Source organism: Esox lucius, chromosome 20, assembly GCF_011004845.1.
Source record: "Esox lucius isolate fEsoLuc1 chromosome 20, fEsoLuc1.pri, whole genome shotgun sequence".
Classification (NCBI taxonomy): Eukaryota; Metazoa; Chordata; class Actinopteri; order Esociformes; family Esocidae; genus Esox; species Esox lucius.
In genome coordinates this window covers 41,400,871-41,424,892 of record NC_047588.1, presented here as the reverse complement: position 1 = coordinate 41,424,892, position 24,022 = coordinate 41,400,871, and the positions used below count along the sequence as shown (strand labels likewise).

At 42.6% G+C, this 24,022-nt stretch overlaps 4 protein-coding genes across 11 annotated transcripts in view; 1 reads left to right on the top strand and 3 right to left on the bottom strand.

Annotated features, from left to right (window-relative positions):
* The window catches only part of LOC105027450 (zinc finger protein OZF-like), a 541,343-nt gene that overhangs the window by 386,632 nt on the left and 130,689 nt on the right, over positions 1-24,022 (bottom strand). The gene's annotated exons all lie outside the window — the stretch shown is intronic.
* The window catches only part of LOC105027448 (zinc finger protein 501-like), a 164,401-nt gene that overhangs the window by 66,910 nt on the left and 73,469 nt on the right, over positions 1-24,022 (top strand). The gene's annotated exons all lie outside the window — the stretch shown is intronic.
* On the bottom strand, positions 1,162-6,222 carry LOC105027444 (zinc finger protein 271-like). Of its 3 annotated transcripts, XM_034288594.1 has the most exons (5): positions 5,922-6,184; positions 4,748-4,788; positions 4,550-4,650; positions 3,875-4,073; positions 1,162-2,865 (listed from the first exon to the last, which is right to left on the bottom strand). In XM_034288594.1, the coding sequence occupies exons 4-5, from the start codon at positions 3,960-3,962 to the stop codon at positions 1,631-1,633; spliced, it is 1,323 nt and encodes a 440-aa protein (XP_034144485.1). In that variant the 5' UTR covers positions 3,963-4,073; positions 4,550-4,650; positions 4,748-4,788; positions 5,922-6,184; the 3' UTR covers positions 1,162-1,630. The 3 variants fall into 3 exon arrangements, with proteins under 3 accessions (XP_034144485.1, XP_034144484.1, XP_028971844.1); XM_034288593.1 differs by lacking the exons at positions 4,550-4,650; positions 4,748-4,788 and having other exon boundaries at positions 5,922-6,053; positions 6,154-6,222; XM_029116011.2 differs by lacking the exon at positions 4,748-4,788.
* On the bottom strand, positions 7,948-21,379 carry LOC105027458 (zinc finger protein 664). 4 transcript variants are annotated; one of them, XM_013131454.3, is made up of 4 exons: positions 21,275-21,379; positions 19,793-20,000; positions 19,195-19,299; positions 7,948-9,649 (listed from the first exon to the last, which is right to left on the bottom strand). In XM_013131454.3, exons 1-4 carry the CDS (start codon positions 21,275-21,277, stop codon positions 8,592-8,594), a joined length of 1,374 nt encoding a protein of 457 aa, XP_012986908.1. In that variant the 5' UTR covers positions 21,278-21,379; the 3' UTR covers positions 7,948-8,591. The 4 variants fall into 4 exon arrangements, with proteins under 4 accessions (XP_012986908.1, XP_019896474.3, XP_034144488.1 ...); XM_020040915.3 differs by lacking the exon at positions 7,948-9,649 and adding an exon at positions 10,075-13,116; XM_034288597.1 differs by lacking the exon at positions 7,948-9,649 and adding an exon at positions 10,075-12,953.

Sequence of the window (24,022 nt, the reverse complement as noted above, 5' to 3'; positions counted from 1 at the left end):
TTAGTGTTCTTTTGTGTGCTTGGTTATTTGCTTGTTAGTGCTTTGTTGTTCTTCTAGGTTTTCTGTATTTGTCCTTTTCATTCAATCCCTACACCCCTTCCTCACAGAATGCCTTTTTTACCTCCTGCCAGGCCATTGTTGTAAATAAGAATTTGTTCTTAACTGACTTGCCTGGTAAAATGCAGGTTAAATCAAAATAAAAAACCTTTTCCCAGAGCGTAGCTGGAGTTCTAAAACAAAAAGACAGCCCCTAAAGCACTTGCCTAGACACTTAGGCCACTTTACACACTGATCCTTTGTTGATGGTAAATTACCATTAGTTATGTTTAAGCGTGGTTCTGTTTCCGACATTTGAATGTCACTAGCACAGTGCAGAATCCCTGACCAACAATGTTTTTAAACTTTAAACCAGGCAAAGACCATTGAGGTTAGAAGGACCAGGCAGAAGGTAATGCCAGGAAGAGTAGCCACCACTGGATATGTCAGTTGTGATTGTTAGTATTTCTTTAAAGAATATCTCCCCTTAATACATTAATAAAATGTATTCTACCAGAAATCCAACCCTGACTTTATCACCCCTTCCTAATTGTAATTGTGTATCCATAATATTATTTTACACAGCTTCCTCTATTTCTGCATCCTGTGTTCATTCCTTCCGTTGCTTTATGGGCAGGAACCCAACAGAACTCTACCTCAACACTGTTCCTTGGGGATCTTAGCACCATCCTCATTCTTCTGATCCCCTTTTGGGATGTTCTAGATCAGCAATTACGCAAAACCAATTGAGAATCTGACAAAGTATTTTTTATCTCTCTGAATATTTCAAGAATGTATTTTATTAATGCTGCATCAACCTTTATCATTAGACGCAGTGACTGAGATAATCCAGAGTCTTTATATGAAGATCCATGTGACCTCACTGTATAGTACTATTGTGAATAAAAAACAGGTGTGCTTTTGCAATTTAAAATGATACCATTAATGAAAAATACTATTAATTCAAAAGTGAAAATGTCTCAACAGGTCCATGTGGCCCTGTTTCTCTCTCTACCCAGCCTGTCTGTTTGTCTTTCTATTGATGACTAATTCAGGATAGTTTAGAATTACTGACAAACCACATGGTTTTAAAATGTATTTAATCTTTATTAAAATAACTTTCAGTTTAAAAACCATGTGAGAGAAACAAGGCAAGAGGCTAGTCCCTGACAGGAACTAATGGGGATACAAATAAACAATGAACACAAAGTAATCAGCATCTACATGCAACTCAAGAAACATATACAATACATTCCAAAACACTACAATACAAATACAGAAAACAATGTTTATCAAAGCTGCAACTCAGCAAATAATAGATAGTCTCATTTAAACTACATAATTTGATAATACAAGCTAGAAAACTACAAGGTAAACTTTGACATAAGTACATTTGTCAACTAAAATACTTTTCTCTAACTTCACACAACCCTAGACTCTATTAGTTCGGTAAGAGGTGTTGTCTGTGGAGGTTTGACCTCTGGAATCTGATTAAATGTTTCTCTACAGTAGTTGCAAGTTAGAAGTTATTTTATGGAGAGCAAAACTTCTCACAGTCATCAGGAGACAGGAATCTGTGCATCCTGATTCATTGTTAGTGTATCAGCTGGTGTCGTTTGAGGTTACTTAACTGAGAGAAGCACTTCCCACAGTTAGAACAGAGATAAGGCTTCTCACCTGTGTGAACTCTCCTGTGACTGGTAAGATCAGAAGATGTAATGAAACTCTTCCCACAGTCAGAACAGGGGAAAGATTTATCTCCAGTATGTATCCGCTGATGACGTTTAAGGTTACTTAACTGAGAGAAACTTTTCCCACAGTCAGAACAGGAGTATGGTTTCTCACCTGTGTGCACTCTCTGGTGACTAGTGAGATCTGATGATGTAATAAAAATAATTCCACAGACAGAACAGGCATAAGATTTCTCTCCTTTATGTATACGCTGGTGAAGTTTGAGGCTGTTCAATTGAGAGAAAGCTTTCCCACAGTCAAAACAAAGGTAAGGCTTCTCGCCAGTGTGTGTGCGCTGGTGAAGTTTGAGGTGACTAAACTGAGAGAAACCCTTCTCACAGTCAGAACAGGAGTAAGGCTTATGACCTGTGTGCACTCTCTGGTGACTAGTACGATCGGATGATGTAATGAAACGTTTCCCACAGTCAAAGCAGGAATAAGGTCTTTCCCCTGTGTGTATTCTCTGATGAATAATTAGAGCTGATGATGAAATTAAACATTTCCCACAATCAGTACAAGAGTATGGTTTTACTCCAGTATGGATGCGCTGGTGAACATTAAGGCTACTTAGCTGAGAAAAATAATTTCCACAGTCAGAACAGGAATAAGGTTTCTCTCCTGTATGTGTGCGCTGGTGAACTTTGAGGCTAACTAACTGAGAAAAACTCTTACAACAGACAGTACATGAAAATGGCTTCTCTCCTGTGTGTACTCTCTGATGAATAGTGAGGTCAGCTGTTGTTGTAAAACATCTTCCACAGTCAGAACAGGAGTAAGGTTTTTCTCCAGTATGTATCTTCTGGTGATGTTTGAGGTTACTGAAATGAGAGAAACTCTTTCCACAGTCAGAACAGGAGAATAGTTTCTCTCCGGTGTGCACTTTCTGATGTCTAGTGAGGTTAGATGATGTAATGAAACACTTCCCACATTCAGAACAGGAGTAAGGCCTCTCTCCATGTATGTTAAGGTGTCTTTTGAAGTTTGATACTGATAAGAAAACAAAATCACATTGGGGGCAGTGGAATAATCCCTTAGCTTCGCAGTCTTCTAGTTGTTTCCCTCCAGATGTAGGAAATGCCTTCACCTCATGAATCTCTTCTAGGTGACAGACAGCAGAACATTTAGTTTTGGCAGTGACTCACTTATTAGTGCATTTAGTAGATTACATCAAATGTAATACAATTATTGAAAGAAGATAAACTAGAGTATAATTTGTAAATAAATGCCCACCTCATAACCAGGCTTAAAAACACATACAACTTGTTTTCTAATTTAGAACTTGATGTTAGATTCCTCATTTTGAAATGAGTCTAAGATGTAATACTGATCAGGTCATTTGGATATTCCCTTTAAAAAGATGTTGTTATGCATCAATGAGATCTGAAGATGAAGTAACAAAAGCTAAAGATACATATTGCTGGAAAAAAAAAATCACAACATTTGTCCTCTTTTTGCATTACTTCATTACTCCATTACTACATACATGGATTACAGTTCCTGCTGGTCTGTATACTTTTAGGAATTGTTTAAGATCAAGTTGTAAAACCATAAATAACTAAATAAAGGTAAATACTATAATTTGCAGTAGGAACATTTGTCAGCAATAATCCTGCAATAGGCTGGTTCAGGCTGGTTGCACTGTGACTCAACAAGTTAATGCAAAGCTATCCTACATACCATTGCTTTCTATAATACATTTTGGTTATTAAACATCAAATTAAATGTGACATTTCAAAGTATTATTTTATGTTAATTTCAAAATGCTTTATATGGTCAACCTAAATCTACCTAACCAGTTTGAATGCCACTGCCTTGGTGTTTTATGTTGTGATTTTACCCATTTATAAATTCAGTCTTTATTCCAATGCATTTTACCCTCAGTCTCCATTGTCCAATTTTGTCCACTGACAGTTCTAATCTATGGCTCTGTCTCATTGTAACAAATCCCAATGGATTTTAGAAATTGTGGCAAACCTTCCTCATAGGCATCAACAAGCCATTCTGCCCCCCCCCCTCACACACACACTGCTTCTCCGTGAGTTCAGGACATTTCTGTGGGCCATGTCTCTCCTCCCAATTAAACAGTCTTGATAAAACCAGTTCTTACCATTTTTAATTGAATCCCCATTCTCTTCATTTTTCATAACATTCAGTTTCAGTGTTTGACTGCAGTCTTCCTTCTTCACTGACGTCATCTCTGAATCCACCAATGAACACTGAGCTCCGCTGTCACAACCAGAATCCAGTGGCTCTTGTTTGATCTCAGTGTGGAAGGAGAGCAGCAGGCTGGGTTTGTCCTCCCTCTGCTAAAATAAAGACCAAACCAGAAACATACATGACTGATATAGATAAAATACACAATTTTTTAAATGTTTTTATTTAACCAGGTTAGCCACATTGAGATTAACCTCTTTTTCAAGAGGGACCTGGCCAAAAATAGCTGCACAAAGTTACAGTACATAAAATCACAACATAAATTACCAATTAAGATAAAGATTCAAAATATTTACAGTAATCCATTTCAACATCCATCATGGTTCTGATTTGGACGTGAAATTAATCATAGTCAAACAACCCAGTTTTAGAATCGTTTGTAGCTCATTCCAGGTGGAAGATGCACAGTACTGGAAGGCTTTTTCACTACTTTAGTATGTGTCCAAGGAACCGTCAACAAAAAATACAGTTATGAGAGCGCAAGCAATATTTCTCAGTCTATTGGACAATTTAAGAGCATAAATAAACTGGGAGCTTTCCAAGAATGGCCTTGGAAATAAAAACTTACCAATGGGATAATCTACGTAGCGCTAGTGATGGCCAGCCCACTCTCGCATATAGGGCACAGTGATGGGTCAGAGATTTAGAGTTTGTAACAAACCTCAAAGCCTGATGGTATACAGTATTAAGCATACGTTATGAGGACATAGAGGCATGCAAGTACAAGACTTGACCATAATCTAATACAAGCAGAAAGGTAGCATACCTAAGGCGCTTTCTTGCCTCATACGAAAAGCAGGACCCATTCTAAAATGAAAACCCAACTTTAACTTTAATCTTAAATGAAACATTAGTTAAAATCCCAAGATATTTGTATACAGGTAAAAACTCAATTACATTATATGCTACGTAGTAAAAAATTGAAGATCTATCGATTTTCTCTTAGAGTTTGAAAACATTTATTGTATCATCATTTAGAACAAGTTTCAGCTGAGGAAATCTTTGTTGAACAATTTCAAAAGCAATCTGTAACTGAGAAAGGGCCAGAATTTGAGAGGGTGCCGAAGAATAAATCACAGGATCGTCTGCATAGAAATGAAAGTGAGCTTGAGGTGAGACCTTACCTGCACACGTTTTGATCTATTTGATAAATAGTTTTCAACCCATAAGACAGTTTCTGCTGAGAAGCCTATATCCAAGAGCGGCTACATACTTTGCTTCATCGTTACATGATCCACTGTATCAAAAGCCTTTACTAGGTCAATGAACAGGGCTGCTCAGTGTTGCCCCTCGTCTAGAGAGAGACAATAATATCAGGTATTACTTTAAGACCTGCTGTGTTTTTCTCTAAAACCAGATTGATAAACTGATAAGACCTGATTTGTAAGTAGAATCAGTTGCTTACAACTGATTCTAAGATTTTCGCCAAAACAGAGAATTTGGAAATAGGGCTATCATTTTTTAACAATGTTGGATCTCTTCCTTTTAACAGGAATCACAAAGGCCGATTTCCAAATTAATGGAATTTCATTTGATCTGAGCAAAATATTAAAAAGATACGATAAAATTGGTGAAATAAAATCAGCAGCTAGCTTTAAATATCATGACCAGCTGATTTGTTTGTATTTAAAGGTTTGAGGGCGTCGTGTACTTCTGTAATCTGTTTAAAATCAAACAACTGATTTTCAATTTGATGACCATCAGCAACAGCATTTTCAAGTATTGGGCAGGTATTGTTTAAAGATGAATAAAATCAGTAAAACAAAATACTAATTAAAGTAATCAAGCATATTAACTTTGTCAGAGATCTGAATTGAGTCATTGACAATGCATGGAGGAAAATCAGAAATATTTTAATCTTATTGTTCGTTCACACCGAATGGTATTTATGTAGAACTGAGCAAAGACACAATGGAGAACAAAGGTATTAAATTACTTACCATTTCAGCGATTTTGATTTATGTTCGAATTTCACGAAACACAAACAACGTGCTCCAACATGAAAAACTTCGACTCATTTGGAATTTTGCAGGCGGTTGGCAATTACTTTAAAGCTGCATTTCCGCCTAGGACTGGAATGGACACAGACAAATTAAATCCTCCCCATAGATTAAAATAATCAACACGTCACAATCCTCATAAAACCTAGAAGCGAAATCTGAAAGGTCTTACATTTATTTTACCACAGCTTTCTTCCATAGGGGCTGTTCAGATCCACTTCTAATAAGGTCTGTTTCGTGTAGGTTAACGCCACCTGACATTTTATCAATGTCTTTGCCCATATTTAGCCAATATTGTTTTTTGTGAATGAATTTATTTATTTTCGGAAACGACGCTGACCCATTCTGCGGGAGGAAATATGTCCCATTATTCTGAGGGTCAGTGCATTGTCTTTACCATGAACGGTTTCATTATCAAAAAAACAAACAATGTTATAACATTCACTGCTGATTTTAGCTTGATTTGTGTTACTATCCCTCATAGTCTCTTGATGTTGATGCACAATAGCCTGAAGTGTTTCGGAGCCCATCAGCGCCAAGAATAGAAGTACCTCAAGTTTGTGAATTTGGATTGAGAGCCTAAACCACTGATCAACACAAAGACCATAATGTCAATCTTAAACAACTGTAGCACCTCTCAGAAATCAAGGGAAACACCTTCATTGCGCACAGATGGACCCCATTCAACTAAAAACAACTGGTTGCATCACAGTTCATTCTAGTGTCATTGTCATATTAGTTTTCACTCTCACATTATGGATGTTTTTGTAATGATCAGGGACAAAAATGTCTGACTAAATAATTTTAACTTCATATTGTAACACAATCAAATGTTGAAAGGTTCAAGGAGGGTAAATATATTTGAGAGGCACTGTAGGTTCTTTCAGGTATTTTGTCATTTGGAGATCAAGGCAGCTTCAGACAGATAACAAGGCTATCAGTCTTGTATCAGTGAGGGTCTGGGTCACTAGTGATCACCTGGGCCTCTCTGTACCAATGATAAAGACCAGGAACATGAGATGTAGATGTAACACGGTTGATAAAACTCACAGTCAGGACCAAAACATATTGATGTAACACTGTTGATAAAACTCACAGTCAGGACCAAAACATATTGATGTAACACTGTTGATAAAACGCACAGTCAGGACCAAAACATGTTGATGTAACACTGTTGATACTCGTTGGAGCTGGAGTACATCTATATACAGATTTAACAGTCAGTTTTTATTATCCTTTTCTCAGTAACTCTAGTAATGTTCTGTTGTGATAAATGTTAAATTAATTTAAACCAATAATTCAGATTAAACAGTTTAATATCAGTCCCCATATTCAAACCTTTCAGATACATGAGAAAAAGCAATAGATGAACAGCACGCGTATAAACACCATCTGATTTATAAAGTCATAGAGTACACAGGACAAATTAAACATTCTCAACATCACTGGCATTCAACACACTGCACATTTGTTGATCAGTGACCATAAATTGGGTTTCCAACAACAGGATGTCACTAAGACAGCGTGGACTCACTAACACGCACTGTTTTTGAAATTGATTTAAATTGCATTATAACCAAGAAAACACCCTTGAGGTAAAACATTTATTTTGTGAAAGGGACCAGGCAAAAGTTTAGCCCAAGACCCAGAGAGTACAAGATAATGGAAACACCAAACAGTATATTTATAAAGGACATAAGGAGTAGGAACACCTGAACTGTGTGTAGTGGGATATTGCACTATTCTTCAAGAAGAAAAGCCTGCAGTTCTTTGAGGGATGAAGGAGCCAGAATGTACTGCACTGTACAATAACACACAGAGGTCCAATAATGTTCAAATGTGGTTATTGTGGAGGCCCTGGCAGGTGATTCACATCATCCTGGTGTTCGTAAAACCAATTTTACATTAGTTTAACAGTGTGTGTATGGGGGCATTGTCATCCTGGAACATCATGAGGGAACAGCGTTGGCACCTGGACCTGGAAAATTGCCTCATATTCCTTGGCCATCATATGACCATGCAGAACAATAATCGGAATCAGTGACAAAATGCTATTACGGATTCCCCAACATGTTTAATAGTTGGCAGCAGACATTGTGTGCTGGAGGCGTTCTTTGGCTTTCTCTAATTATAAACCCGTCCAGATGGAGGGATTGGGTGAAAGAGGACTCATCAGACCACATTATGCTTTTCTATTGCTCAGGGCTCTTTATACTTTTTGGTCTTTCTTAAAACTCATTCAGCAGCATTCTGCATTAATTGCATCTGCAAGTAATCAATGTATTTTGTGTACAACCAGATGGGAGGAAATCGCAGTAATCATACCTCTCTCAGTGTTGGCCAGATGAGAAACTGACTCACGTTGCAATGCTTTTTGAATGATAAAAGGCAGATGTCTCTTTGGGCCTTGGCACCAATTAATAAAATACTCACTTTTATCCTTGTACAGTAGAATTTATTTTTTTGCCATCCATGTATTTATGTTGATGATGATGCATTTAAACAGGTTTTCAATAGCTAGAATGAGGGGATACAGAGGAGATCAACTGAGAATTATCAGAGATAATCACTGTTGCAGTTCGGGGTATAGACTTCTCAGTCATAATAGGGCTAAGATTTCTCTGCAGTATGTAAATGCTGGTGAACTTTAAGGCTACTTAACCGAGAAAAACTCTTCCCACAGTCAGAACAGGAGTATGGCTTCTCACCTGTGTGCACTTTCTGATGTCTAGTAAGTTCGGATGATGTAATGAAACACTTTCCACAGTCAGAACAGGAGTAAGGCTTCTCACCTGTGTGTACTTTCTGATGTCTAGTAAGTTCAGATGATGTAATGAAGCACTTCCCACAGTCAGAACAGGAGTAAGGTTTCTCTCCAGTATGTATGCGCTGATGAGGTTTAAGGTTACCTAAGTGAGAGAAACTCTTTCCACAATTAGAACAGGAGTATGGCTTCTCACCTGTGTGCACTCTCTGATGTCTAGTAAGTTCAGATAATGTAATAAAACACTTCCCACATTCTGAACAGAAATACGGCTTCTCACCTGTGTGCACCCTCTGATGAATAGTAAGTTCAGATGATCTAATGTAACTCTTTCCACAGTCAGAACAGGAGTAAGGTTTCTCTCCAGTATGTATCCGCTGGTGTCGATTGAGAGTATCTAATTTAGAGAAAGACTTTCCACAGTCGGAACAGGAGTAAGGCTTCTCTCCAGTATGTATGCGTTGGTGAGATTTAAGGTTACCTAAGTGAGAGAAACTTTTCCCACAGTCAGAACAGGAATAAGGCTTCTTGCCTGTGTGCACTCTCTGATGACTAGTAAGTTCAGATGATGTAATGAAACTCTTCCCACAGTCGGAACAGCAGTAAGGCTTCTCTCCAGTATGGATGCGCTGATGAACTTTAAGGCCAACAAATTGCGAGAAACTCTTCCCACAGTCAGAACAGGAATAAGGCTTCTCATTAGTGTGCACTTTTTGGTGACTAGTAAGTTCAGATGATGTAATGAAACACTTCCCACAGTCAGAACAGGAGTAAGGCTTTATGTGTCTTTTTGAAAAAGATAAAACATGTTCATATTGGGAACATTTGTAAGACTTCTTATCTTTGTAGTCTTTGTGTTGTTTCTCTCCAAAAGTAGAAAATGTCTCCTTTCCTGGAATCCCATCTGTGTGACAGACATCAGAAAAGTTAGTTGGTTATCACAAGGCTTCCCAAAACTTATTCTATACTGCCCTACAAAGGCAGAACACCTCAACTCACATGTGTAGAATTGAGAAAAATGTCAAAAGTTTTGTTGTCCAGCCAAATGAATTGTAGGCAGAATGTTGGAAATGTGTCAATTCTTTGTTTTTTTTTATGAAGTTATTAATCTACATAAAACATTTTGAGCTCAAAATCGACCTTTGACGCCTATTCAGTATTGAATGTACTCTGTCTTTGCATTGTCTGCAAAATAATGAGTCATGCCAAGACAAATCAATCAACTCCCTTTTGATTGCTCACTTGGTTGCTGATCATTATATTAAATCAGTATATGATAATTATAACATGTACATAAAATCTAGTGATCATTGCACAATTAGGCCTGTATATTATATAAACATAAATATAAGACAATGTAAATGAGAAGAAATTGTGTATTTGAAGGTCACAAAGGTGCATTACCAACTCAACCTCATTGGGACCTATTTTATAACCCCATTGTTGTATTGAACTGAAACAAAACAACACCATTTCTCTTCATATTCCTTAAATTGCAAGTTGTAAATGATTTTGCCCTGCCTATAATAGGTTACAATGCCCTGGGTTAAATAACGCTGTACATGGGATAAAAGATGTTGTTAATGTCGGGTGCATGTTTTCTAATAGTGAATAAAAGTCACACTGTATAAATAAATTCACTTAGATGGAATGTAAAATGTGTATTATTTAATGCAAAATGCAGATGGTATACAAAATGACAATTCATGTTCTCCATTGTTCTCTCTCACAAATTAAATGAAATACAAACAAATGAATGCAAATGCCTTAAGATAACAATCCATATTCTCTCCTACTGTATATGATAGCCCTCATATTAGTGATGCCAATCTTATCCATCATATATTAATTATCATCATCCTTTTTTTTTGGCCTCTTATTACTCTCCATCAGTGTTGCTCACAGGCAAGGAGCTCCAGAATAGCCTCCTGGTGGGTGGCATGAGAGGACCCAGTTTCTTGAGGATATCCCTCTTCTTGGCCTCCTCAACGCACCTTGGCCTCAGGGTGGTGGATATCTTTAACTGAAACTTATTCAGCAGGAGATCCAGCTCTAAAAAGTCCTCCTCCTCATGGGACATCTTCACAAATATGCTCCTCGAACCACATTGCAACTGAACAACTTTAAGGTCTGCCAGTTTGGGTACCTTCTTCTTTTGACTGAAGAGTGGCCATCCGTCTAGTCCCTTCATTTCTCACCTCCAACCCCTCAACTTTCCTTGCATTTGAGTTTCCCACCACAGAGAGGAAGTCTTTGAAATCGTAGACCACCCCTCCGGGTCTGCTCTTCATCACCTGCCCCACGATGAAAACTGTCTGCACTCATAAATGTGTGCCCTAGCTCGAAGAACTTAAGGATGTTTTCAGTCGAGACGGTGCTGGAGTTGACGAAGGACACAAGCCAAGAAGAAGACAATCTTTGTTCTGAGAGCTACAGCGGTCTACCCAGTGTGCTTGATGACCCACTCCTTCTCCAATCCCGCTGCATAATTCCATGTTATCTCCCTTGCACAACCGCACTGCAATCCCTTCGTGCCATACAACAGAGACGGTCTTCTTTTTGTTGGCCTTTTTTCCCTGACTGATGCAACGGTTCCATGAAACGATCCGTCTTGTGAACATGGCTGACTCGACGCCAGGCATCTGTGGGAGCACGACCACCTTCTGCAGGTCCACACTTCTGGTGGATGCGTCTTCAGGCCAATCCATTTCAGCATCTGACCTGTAGCGTAGCCCGCTCTATGCTGCCGCATCCGACCTGCAGCGTAGCCCGCTCTATGCTGCCGCATCCGACCTGTAGCGTAGCCCGCTCTATGCTGCCGCATCCGACCTGTAGTGTAGCCCGCTCTATGCTGCCGCATCCGACCTGTAGCGTAGCTCTATGCTGCTGATTTCTTGTGTTCTTGCCACCTTTTACACTGCGGGCAGTTCGTTGCAGCCTCCCCCTGGTGGTCACCTTTCACGTGCGGTTCCTGCAGTAGACAGCACTCGCACTCCTCCTCTTCAAGCTTATGTGGGAATCCTGTGGGAGGCCTGGGGGAAACCCACTCAACAGCGCCCTACACTGGGGCTTGGTATGCAGTGCACCCCACGCTCAAACACCTGCCGTCACTAAGGACATACCTCCCTCTATTTATTTAAGTAAAGCAAGTACCCGGACTCTGTTCGTCAGTTTTAGTTGTTTTTTACTTGCATTAATTTAAGAGCCTGCTGTTTGACGACTACTGGCCTAAAGCCTTGTATGTTCCACCGTTTAATGAAATATACTCCAAAAAGAACCGCAACTTCCTGGTCTCCTGTCTGTTTATTCTAGTCCCCTTCTACAAGTGTCAGTGCTGGGGAGTTGAACCGTCACACTTAGTAAAGCTAATGTTCTTAGACTTAACTGCCTTTCGATACGACTCGTAGGAACAGTTGTTGCCTTTTTCCACATAGTCATTATACATGAGTTTGATGCTAATGTCGCTGGGGAGGTAGCGGCGGCACGGGGCATGCTCGCTCTGGTTGTGGCTGATGGTCGGGTGGAAGGACTCAATGTGATGATGCAATGGCTTCGGGTCCAGCTTGTTGGCCGGTGCATGTCTCCCTCTCTGATCTTTAGGGGGAACAGAAGGAGTTGTGATGTCTTTGCCCATCACTGAGAGGACCAGGCTGTCGTTGGTCGGGTGGTACCCTAAGGTTGCAAGGAAGAAATGCTTGCACACCTGCTGTGGGACCTGGAATTCATCTTTCAACCTGTAGATAAAAGACCTGCCCCGCCGACTTGATTTTCCGTCACCACAGACTTTTGCGGTTGGTACCTGGCTCACACTGTAAAACATGAAGGAACGTTTCTCAGTGTATGGCCGGTCCCAGTACTTGTCCCATATTTCTCTCCGTCTGTCCACTGAAAATTTCTCAGAGCATTTTCTTCTGCATTTGGGGCCACACGGTTCTCTTATTGGTGGTTTATGAGTGGGCTCTGGGGGAGGAGCAAGCTCTGGTACTGTGACTTGAGCAAGGGCAGGTTCTGGTGCAGTAAGTGGAGCAAGGTTAAGGTATTCTGGGTCTGGAGCAAAGGTGGAGTCTGGTGTGACTGGAGGAAGGGTGGAGTCTGGTGTGACTGGAGCAAATGTGGAGTCAGGTGTGACTGGAAGACGGGTGGAGTCAGGTGTGACTGGAAGACGGGTGGAGTCAGGTGTGACTGGAAGACGGGTGGAGTCAGGTGTGCTGGTAAGGAGGAGATAATTTGTTCCGTAAAACAGCACATTATCAGGAGAACTTATATCCTTATAATTGTCCAGAATTGTCCACTTTTTCTTTTCTAGTTCTTTTGCAAGGAGTATTTTGGCTGCATTTGGCTGCATTTTGCAAGGCATATCCCCACAAGAAACTGAAATGAATAAAGCAAATAATTAGAGACATGCTTAGGAAATTAATATGGTATTGGCCTATGTAACATACAGATGAGTGGCCAAAGTGTCATTCATCAATGTCAATCTTAACACATTGGACATAGGCCTGATACCACTGTTGAATCATTGTACAAGGTGTTATTATTCTATACCTAGGCTACCAAAACTGCTCTGAGCTACACAGTCTGACGGATTGGATTGGCCAATTGGATACATGTTGACAATTTATGACTGCAAATGGACAAACGTGATTGGATTCATTGTTTTTCTGACATGACAAATGTAGACACACATTACTTTGATCAAACAAAATAGTTTGGGATGTGGGTGAATAACGTTTTGCAACCAATTTATTGAGTGCAATATTTACTAACGCAACAAATAGTAAAGAATACAAGACTTGTGTTTTTAACAGAATTGGATGAATGCCAGATTATGTTACTCATGTTGTGGGTTTAATATGAACGCCAACAAGTAATGCTCAAAACTCGTGTTGTGAATTAAATCTCTTAGAGGATCTTGTTTGCAATGGCTTTTTATCAGGTTACAAGAAAGAAGTAGGCCATCTATTTAAATGTGAATTGTTACTGCTGATCTTGTGTGTGTGATTAGGCTACTCAGGAGATGTCGTGTGTCTATGCGAGCCCTAACTCACTCGTGCGGTTTCCTTTGTCAAGTAGTTAGCTTAAGCTAGCTAGCTAATAAGTCATTTTAGTAGATTACCCATCTCTCTTTCCTGTAGCCTAATCTTTCTTACCTTGATCTTGGCGTCTGCGTTTCAAAGCCATCTCCACCAACATTTTCTTTCGAGTGCAATGGGCCATTCTTAAAAGCTAGATCTAATTAATAAAAACAACCACTGCACCACAATAACACTTTATTACAGTTACACTCATCCCAATCATCCCCACCATTGGGACCCATTCACATTCACCCATCCCAATCATCGGGGCCCATTCACATTCACCCATCCCAATCATCCCCACCTCTGCCACTACAATTTTACTTTAAATCCATTGTACGTTAACAGACTATTCAAGACACAGAACCCTCACAAAGCAGCAGGTCTGACAGTGTCTCCTTCCACCCTAAAGCACTGAGCAGATCAGCGTCCTGCTGTGTTTACGGACATCTTCAACACCTCACTGCATCCTGGGCTTTTTCAAGTCCTCCATCATCATCTCAGTCCCCAAGAAGCCAAGGACCACCGGACTTAATGACTACAGACCCGTCACCCTGTCCTCTGTGGTTTTGAAGTAATTTGAGCACCTTGTACTGTCCCATCTCCAGACAATCACCGACCCTCTACAGTTTGCCTACAGAGCCAACAGGTCTGTGGACAATGTGGTCAACATGGCACTTCACGTCCTCCAGCACCTGGACTCCCCTGCAACCTATGCCAGAATCCTGTTTGTGGGCTTCAGTTCCGCATTCAACACCATAATTGACGCCTTGCTCCAAGACAAGCACTCCCAACTGGGAGCGCCCAAGTCCACATGCAGGTGGATCACAGTCTTCCTGTCCAACAGGTAGGCAGCACGTGAGCCTGGGGAAGTACTTGTCTGACCCCCTGACTGGCTTTTCAACAGTTCTACTTTGTGAAGCTTTGCCCATAGGGGCTTCGCGCCTATTGGTTTACCCCTCTGCCAATACGCAATCACTGAAAAATCACACCTCTCATGGACATCTGCCCCATGGCTATAAAAGAGGTTCTCACACTCTGCTCAGTCTCTGTTTTTTCTTCACGAGAAAGGTTTAAGTATGGAGTCTACCATGATTTCTATTAAGCCAAGGATGGCTTCACCATCTTCGACCACTGGAGCGGTCCCTGCTAGCCCGGCGCCCCGCCCGCCGACTTCCCTGTCTGCATGCCGGTGTAGCGAGCTCGACGCGGCAGTCGACGTGCACACTGCTGCATGCTTGCGATGGCACCTGGTGGAAAAGCAATACGCCCTGTCGGTCCCTGGTGCAGGCCCTGTCGGTCCCTGGTGCAGTCCCTGGCGGTCCCTGGTGCAGACCCTGGCGGTCCCTGGCGCAGTCCCTGGCGGTCCCTGGCGCAGTCCCTGGCGGTCCCTGGCGCAGTCCCTGGCGGTCTGCAACAACGTGGGCCTCCTGGCGGCGGCCGTGGCCGGGATAACCGAGGGTCACACCTCGCTGTCTCCAGTGGAGGTGAGTGAGGTGGCAAGGGCTTCGGCGGCCATCCTCAAGCGCAGGTGCACCTCAGGTCTCTGAGGGCTCTTCACATTCCCGGAGAGCTCAATGTGGGGGCCGAGTTGCTGTCTCAGGAAGGTCCCCGGGATGACTAGTGGCATCTTCATCCCGACATTGTAGTTGAGGTCTGGAGACGTTTTGGGAAGGCGCAGGTGGATGTGTTTCCAAACCCAGGAGGATGCACACTGCCCCTCTGTGGTGCGGACGGAGAGGCTGTTGCTCATCCTGATCGCTCCTTTTCACCAGGGTGCCCGGTGGTTTGCAGAGGCGGCTCAGAAGGCGGTGGGGACGCCATGGCCAAGCCCTTACCGCCACGGACGGGGCACTGACACAGGCGAACGGCCTCCACGTCGGCTGGCTATGCTAACCCTAACCCTATGCTAGCCGTTGGGGGATCTTTGCCCACTGGTGTGATGACGTGGTGGTTGACCCCCTGTGTTGTGACGTGGGCAGTGTCCTGTCGTTCCTGCAGCGTCTGTTTGATCAGCAAAGATCCCCCGGCACGCTCAAGGTGTACGCGTGTGTGATCTCAGTGTGTCACGAAGGGTTCAGTGGAGTGTCTGTATTTAGAAGGGTTCAGTGGAGTGTCTGTATTTAGAAGGGTTCAGTGGAGTGTCTGTATTTAGAAGGGTTCAGTGGAGTGTCTGTATTCAGTCATCCCTTGGTGAAACGGTTTCTGGCCGGGTCCCGTCGTCTCTGGCCGGTGGCTCGGCGGACGTTGTCACAGTGGGATTTGGCTTTGGTTCTGGAGGCACTGTGCGACGTGCCGTTTGAACCTATTGATCAGATATCGTTGAGGATGCTGTCCCTTAAGAAGGCACTTTTGTTGGCTCTGACCTCTGCTAAGAGGGTCAGTGACCTTTGTGCGCTGTCGACGCAGCCTGGCTGTCACGCAATCAACGGCGATGGCAGCAGGGGTGTGTTTCTCCCTAACCCGGCCTTTCTGCCCAAGGTGATCAAGCCATTGCAAAACAGTTCTAAACTAGACTTAAACATACAGAAATTTTTAAGCAAACGAGTTTCCGTAAATGATCTGCACCTTTAACTTTCAGCAGTGCTGTCAAACACGCCGACATCCTATGGAAACTGACCTAATTTGCATGGAATTTGTTGAGATATTTCTAACACTGGCCTCAAAATCCCTTGTTTAGATTGGAAACATTATTTTGGAATCAAAATATTGTGCAAAAAGATTGTTGTTTATAAAAATAATAAGGATCTGGCTCAAATCATTTCAATCAGGCAATTATGTAATAAATGCAACAGCCCTAGTTGTAACTTAAATGCTCAGTTTGCAAAGATTGTGAAGAGTTCATTTATTTGTTGGATCATAGCGTTTGTGTTTTATTGCTGTTTAAATGTTGTCTATTATTTGGCTATTTAAAACATATGTCTGGTAGCTGTTCTATATGGCCAGAATTCTAGGAATTTATGACCGTCAAAAAACGTCTAGCATAAACTCTGCCACCTACAGGTGGGAGATTGATCATCTGGTGTCCTTGTGCAGTCAGAACATCTTGGAGCTCAACACCCTAAAGACCGTGGAGATGATGGTGGACTTCAGGAGAAGCCCAGCTGCCCTTCACCCATCACCCTGGGTGGTTCCCCAGTCAACTCTGTGGAGTCCTTTCGCTTTCTGGGCACCACCATCACCCAGGACCTCAGGTGGGAGCTGAACATCACCTCACTTACAATGAAAGCTCAGCAGAGGATGTACTTCCTGCGGCAGCTGAAAGAGTTCAACCTGCCAAAGACGATGATGTGGGCATTTCTACACTGCCATCATCCGGGTCCATCCTGACCTCCTCCATCACTGCCTGGTACACTGCAGCCACAGCCAAAGACAAGGCCAGGCTGCATTGCAGGATCTGCAGAGAGGATGATTGGCTGCAATCTGCGGTGTCTACAAGACCTACACACCTCCAGGACACAGAGGCGAGCTGCAATGATTGGGGCTGATCCCTCATCCTGTAGATGGACTATCCAGAACCCTCCCCTCTGGCAGAGGTCTGTCAGGACCAAAACCTCTCACCCCAAGAACAGTTTCTTTCCTACAGCAGTAGGCCTCATGAACATGCCCCTGGAACCAAACTGACTATAGCCTGCTCCACACACACACACACACACACACACACACACTCACACACTCACACACTCACACACTCACACACATTTCTAAGGTTCAGAAAACCTCAGTCAACTTTTTAGATTCCCAATCCGCCAGAGGGGACCGCCAGAGGGGACCGCCAGAGGGGACCGCCAGAGGGGACCGCCAGAGGGGACCGCCAGAGGGGGATTAGACCATGGAATCCCTGCTGACCATGCTTCCCACCTCTCAGGGATACAAACCCACTGTGCTTCCCACCTCTCAGGGATACAAACCCACTGTGCTTCCCACCTCTCAGGGATACAAACCCACTGTGCTTCCCACCTCTCAGGGATACAAACCCACTGTGCTTCCCACCTCTCAGGGATACAAACCCACTGTGCTTCCCACCTCTCAGGGATACAAACCCACTGTGCTTCCCACCTCTCAGGGATACAAACCCACTGTGCTTCCCACCTCTCAGGGATACAAACCCACTGTGCTTCCCACCTCTCAGGGATACAAACCCACTGTGCTTCCCACCTCTCAGGGATACAAACCCACTGTGCTTCCCACCTCTCAGGGATACAAACCCACTGTGCTTCCCACCTCTCAGGGATACAAACCCACTGTGCTTCCCACCTCTCAGGGATACAAACCCACTGTGCTTCCCACCTCTCAGGGATACAAACCCACTGTGCTTCCCACCTCTCAGGGATACAAACCCACTGTGCTTCCCACCTCTCAGGGATACAAACCCACTGTGCTTCCCACCTCTCAGGGATACAAACCCACTGTGCTTCCCACCTCTCAGGGATACAAACCCACTGTGCTTCCCACCTCTCAGGGATACAAACCCACTGTGCTTCCCACCTCTCAGGGATACAAACCCACTGTGCTTCCCACCTCTCAGGGATACAAACCCACTGTGCTTCCCACCTCTCAGGGATACAAACCCACTGTGCTTCCCACCTCTCAGGGATACAAACCCACTGTGCTTCCCACCTCTCAGGGATACAAACCCACTGTGCTTCCCACCTCTCAGGGATACAAACCCACTGTGCTTCCCACCTCTCAGGGATACAAACCCACTGTGCTTCCCACCTCTCAGGGATACAAACCCACTGTGCTTCCCACACAAACCCACTGTGCTTCCCACACAAACCCACTGTGCTTCCCACCTCTCAGGGATACAAACCCACTGTGCTTCCCACCTCTCAGGGATACAAACCCACTGTGCTTCCCACCTCTCAGGGATACAAACCCACTGTGCTTCCCACCTCTCAGGGATACAAACCCACTGTGCTTCCCACACAAACCCACTGTGCTTCCCACCTCTCAGGGATACAAACCCACTGTGCTTCCCACCTCTCAGGGATACAAACCCACTGTGCTTCCCACCTCTCAGGGATACAAACCCACTGTGCTTCCCACCTCTCAGGGATACAAACCCACTGTGCTTCCCACCTCTCAGGGATACAAACCCACTGTGCTTCCCAGCCACCTGTCTGCTGGTCAAGGTTCAGACCTAGTCTGTGATGGTCAGCTTGTTTTTCAAAAGAAAAACAGACTTGTGTGTCGTCAGTGTGACTCCAATATTGCATTTCAACTGAAATAGTTCACATTTTACTGAAGAACATCTTTAAAATGTTCTGTTCCGTTTACTTTCCGAAATGGAAAGTAAAAATACGTTGCAAGAAATGGCATTTCCATTTAATTAGTGAGAACATTAAACTTTCTCAATAAAACGAGTTCTCACCATGATTAGTTGAATCCCCAATCTCCTCCTCCTCCTCCTCATCTTTAATGATGACATTCAGTCCCAGAGTTTGACTGAAGTCTTCCTGCTTCACTGATGTCGTCTCTGAATGAATCCCAAATAAAAGTCATCACACAAAGTCCTGTCCTTTATTTGTCCTGTCAACGCCAAGCATTGTGATATTAAATCTACTGCAGTGTAATGTGTTGTTCTGCCTAGTTGGAGGTTGAGAAGAATATCCAATAGTGTTAAGGAGAAAAATGTGACGGAAGTACAAGACTGTATGTTTGTGCTCATGGATGTCACTGATGTGTTTACTATAAATTAGTGAGACCACACATTGGAACAGACTGTGGTGGTCAGCTTGGTGTCACTAAAGAGCAGTGGAGAGCAGTGACACCTGGGATGCCCTTTCATTGGGGATTCAGCTGTTAAACCCTTTTCTACTAATGATTATACTTCTGCCATTCTTCTGTTTACTTTCAAGCATAACAATATGGACAATATGAAATAACATTTACTTTCCCCCACTGTGGTTATTGAGAACAATAAACAATTATTGAGAACAATAAACCCTCTTGATAAAACTAGTTCTTACCTTGATTAATGAAATCCCCAATCTTCTCCTCCTCTTCATATTTAATATCATTCAGTCCCAGTGGTTGACTTTTGTCTTCCAGCTTCACTGACATCATCTCTGAATCCACCAATGAACACTGAGCTCCACTGTCACAATCAGCATCTAGTGACTCTTGTTTGACCTCAGTGTGGAAGGAGAGCAGCAGGCTGGGTTTGTCCTCCCTCTCCTAAAATAAAGACCAAACCAGGAACATACATGAGTGACAAACATATTTGATGTGGATCAAATTATGATAATATTTGGCCGTCCTCACCCAAAAAAATAAATAATAGAATTTGGAGGTAGAAAATCAGATCTAGATTTTCATATTTACATGCTAGGTGGCTCAATGAGTTTGACCTAGAGCGAACAGTTTATTGTGGAATGCCCGCAATATCAAGTCAAGTCAAAATGTATTTTTCAAATGCACCGAATAAAACAGCGTCATCCTGCACAATGAAATTCTTGAGACATGGCACATGACATCTATGTAGCAAGAATTAAGAAATTAAGCAAAAATATACCAATAATATACATAATGTAAACTAGAATGAATAGCCCACTAAGATGAGGAACATGAAAAATGTGGGTAGAACTATTGAATATTATAGATATATCAAGTATAGCAATAATATAAATAATGTTAACTAGCAGCAATTCTAAAGAGTAGGATGGGGAAAATATGAACAATATGGATAGAAGTATTAAATATTATAGATACAATGTGAGTATAATAGGCCTATGAATAGTACACACCAAGGAATATTCAAGCACACTGAATGTACATAAAGATATCAGAGCAACTGGAATGTTGATTTGTGATCAGTGCTGTTGTGTTGAGGAGCCTTATGGCCTGAGGGGAAAAACTGAGTCTGGAGGTGCGTGGCCCGAAGCTCCGTTTGCGTCTACCCGACCGCAGCAGTGTGAACAGACCATAGCCTGGGTGGCTGTAGTCTTTGATGATGTTCCGTGCTTTCCTAAGACATGGTGTATTGTAGATGCTTTGCACAGCGGGAAGATGGCAGCCATTATGCTTGGATTTACCATCACTACTTCTGTTGACAATGTATTTACCTGTCATGCCTTTTTGTTTTAATACATTGGCAATTAACCAGACAAAATAATGTTTGGCATCTCGCTCGTGTTCCCTGTTCCGACCCACACCGATAACAAGCCCCACCCTCCCCCTTTTCTGTAGTTAGCTTGTTCTGCGTTTTAGCTCCAACTAATTACAAAGCTATCTGCTAAATGAAGTAGCCAACTTGGGGAACGTCACAGCTTTGTTAGCCTTGTTTTTTATGTTGATCTGGGCCAGTTATTGGTAGTGTTTGAGAACTGTAAACATGTTTGGAAGAAAAATAAATCGTTCAGTTTTCTTGCCCTTAACGTCAATGATTATTTTCGTTGAAATATTTGATATATCATTTATACAACTGACAATACTATTGTTTAATCACTTACCATTTCTGCCACTTTCTGTTCGTGTTTGACTACCACAGTAAATACTCCTGATGTCTTAAATGCTCCAGCTAAATTGCCTCCGTTCTACTAGCTATTTCTTCAAACATTAATGGCGGATCAAAACAACTGAAAAGTGTATATATCGCCACCTACTGTACTGGAGTGCGAGGCGCCTCCCAATTCACTGTTCTCTTATCTAGCCTCAACTACATTAAGCTCTAAAAAGCTCACTACTCCTATACTCTAATCCAAATAACCAGCAAAATCCCATCCCTGATTAGTCTCCATGACCATATTTGCCAAACTCTCCCTTTCTACATCATACAATTCACAGTGTAAGATCCCCACCAAAAAATGTATCAATCATTTCCAGAGAATTATATAATCGGAACAATTTAATCTCCTTTATGCTGTTCCCATTATAAGATTCTATTTTTACCATTTCTTATGAAAATTCTGCCACTACCGCCTGAATTAACGTTAACCCTGCTACAGAGACCAGGACTTTGAATCCTGCTCTTGGATTTGCCCAGCAGTCCCACGGAGGCCGGTACTATTGGCCAGCCTGGTCTGGGTTGGGGGTGGGTAGTAATGAAATTGCTTTACCTCGTCAGATTCTAGAGATGGCGTCTTGGGAGCCTGAGAGCTCAAACGGGATAGAATTCCGGAGGGTGTATTACTTTTGGTGAATAAGATATCTTGTATAAAATTGCCCAGTTGAGCATGCAGTGTGACATCTACCACAACAACATCAGATGTGCTAATGTGTCTTATTAAGACCTAACTCACTCAACCCACTGTATGGCGAAAAGCCTGACAGGACTTCTTAGGGACGGCATAGGGACACAAGTAAGCCAGTGACACTGTATTAGCATTGGCGAGAGGGTACCATGTTGGAGAGAGGGTATCCCCGTGGAGAGAGGGTATCCCCGTGGAGAGAGGGTACACTGTTGGAGAGAGGGTATCCCTGAGGAGAGAGGGTACACTGTTGGAGAGAGGGTATCCCAGTGGAGAGAGGGTATCCCCGTGGAGAGAGGGTATCCCCGTGGAGAGAGGGTACAGTGTTGGAGAGAGGGTATCCCAGTGGAGAGAGGGTATCCCCGTGGAGAGAGGGTATCCCAGTGGAGAGAGGGTATCCCCGTGGAGAGAGGGTATCCCAGTGGAGAGAGGGTATCCCCGTGGAGAGAGGGTATCCCCGTGGAGAGAGGGTACAGTGTTGGAGAGAGGGTATCCCCGTGGAGAGAGGGTATCCCCGTGGAGAGAGGGTATCCCCGTGGAGAGAGGGTACACTGTTGGAGAGAGGGTATCCCAGTGGAGAGAGGGTATCCCCGTGGAGAGAGGGTATCCCCGTGGAGAGAGGGTACACTGTTGGAGAGAGGGTATCCCTGAGGAGAGAGGGTACACTGTTGGAGAGAGGGTATCCCAGTGGAGAGAGGGTATCCCCGTGGAGAGAGGGTATCTCTGTTCTTGGAGATCTACTGTCCTGTTGGTTTTCTCTTGACCTGATTAAGCTATTCATCCAGATAATTATTAGAATCAGGTGTGCTAAATCGGAGTTGGAAGGAAAACCTACAGGGCAGTAGATCTCCAGGAACAGGGTCGGGCTGTTCTTGTCTAGAGGAAAGACTTAAGTGTGGAAACCAAGTCAGCATCTATCAAATGTAGCTTTATAGAAAGGGTTGCCCAACCATTTGTTCAGAAATTCTAGGAAGAGTAAGGAGGCCAGTGTCCTTTTTCCAATAGTGTTTGTTTTCATGGGTTGAACCTCCGTCAAGTGGTAGCATCAGTGCAGTGGTTAAAAGTTTTACGTATATAAAATAAGATTTTAGCTCGCTAGTTAACGTTACACAACATTTAATTGGATTACACCAAAATTGTGTCTAATTAAGGACTAGTTACAATTTTAAACGTTATTGTGGTGAAATGTGCAACCCATGAGCAAGTGTAACAGGAACAATTCAGAGAACAGTAGTCTATATTCACAAAGTACATTTACACATACTTAGAATTGTACACCTTAATTACTGTAACAGTGCTGACAGCACAAGTCTATGCAAAGTTTATATGCATTATCGCCGTCGGCTGAATCTTCATTGAATAAAAGCTGATGGGTTCCGGGAACCTTTTGGCGACAGCCTCCACTGCACACCTGCCCCGAAAAACTTGGTTGATTTTGTAAAATTAGCTTTATGCTACATTTTAGTAACAACACTTTCACAGTAATCTTATCATTTTCTATTTATTTTGGGGGAAAGCTACATACATCCTACAACTCCATATGAAATTACTAAACGATCTATGAAAAATCATCTTATGACTATCTTTCATTAACCAGAAAGTCATAGAAAATGAATTGCTTAGACTTGAGAGATATAAACAGTTTGATTAACTAGACATAGCATTTCATGGCATTCAACAAATATAGCATTTGTTCAGGAACACAATGAGTTTTGTTTTCTTTAGAAAAAAGAAGCACATTGCAGAATCACTGTGACAACATTTCAGTTAACCTTTATTATAGCAAGAGGGTATAGACCTACATTGTAACCAGCCCCAGACCACATATTAAGCCCCAGACCGCATATTAAGCCCTAGACCATATGTTAAGCCCCAGACCATATGTTAAGCCCCAGACCCCAGGAAGAGTAGCTGCTGCTTTGGCAGGAACTAATGGGGATCAAAATAAATGACAAACGGAAAGTAATCAGCATCTAGATACAAGAGAAAAATGAAATACATTCATAATAA

Excerpts from the sequence above, each read along its gene's own strand:
- LOC105027444 (XM_034288593.1), bottom strand. Across the intron at positions 2,866-3,874 it reads TGGGGATTCAATTAAAAATG|AAGAGATTCATGAGGTGAAG; the intron begins GTAAGAACTGGT and ends TCTGTCACCTAG.
- LOC105027458 (XM_013131454.3), bottom strand. Across the intron at positions 19,300-19,792 it reads TGGGGATTTCATTAATCAAG|AGACGACATCAGTGAAGCAG; the intron begins GTAAGAACTAGT and ends GGATTCATTCAG. Across the intron at positions 9,650-19,194 it reads TGGGGATTCAACTAATCATG|ATGGGATTCCAGGAAAGGAG; the intron begins GTGAGAACTCGT and ends TCTGTCACACAG.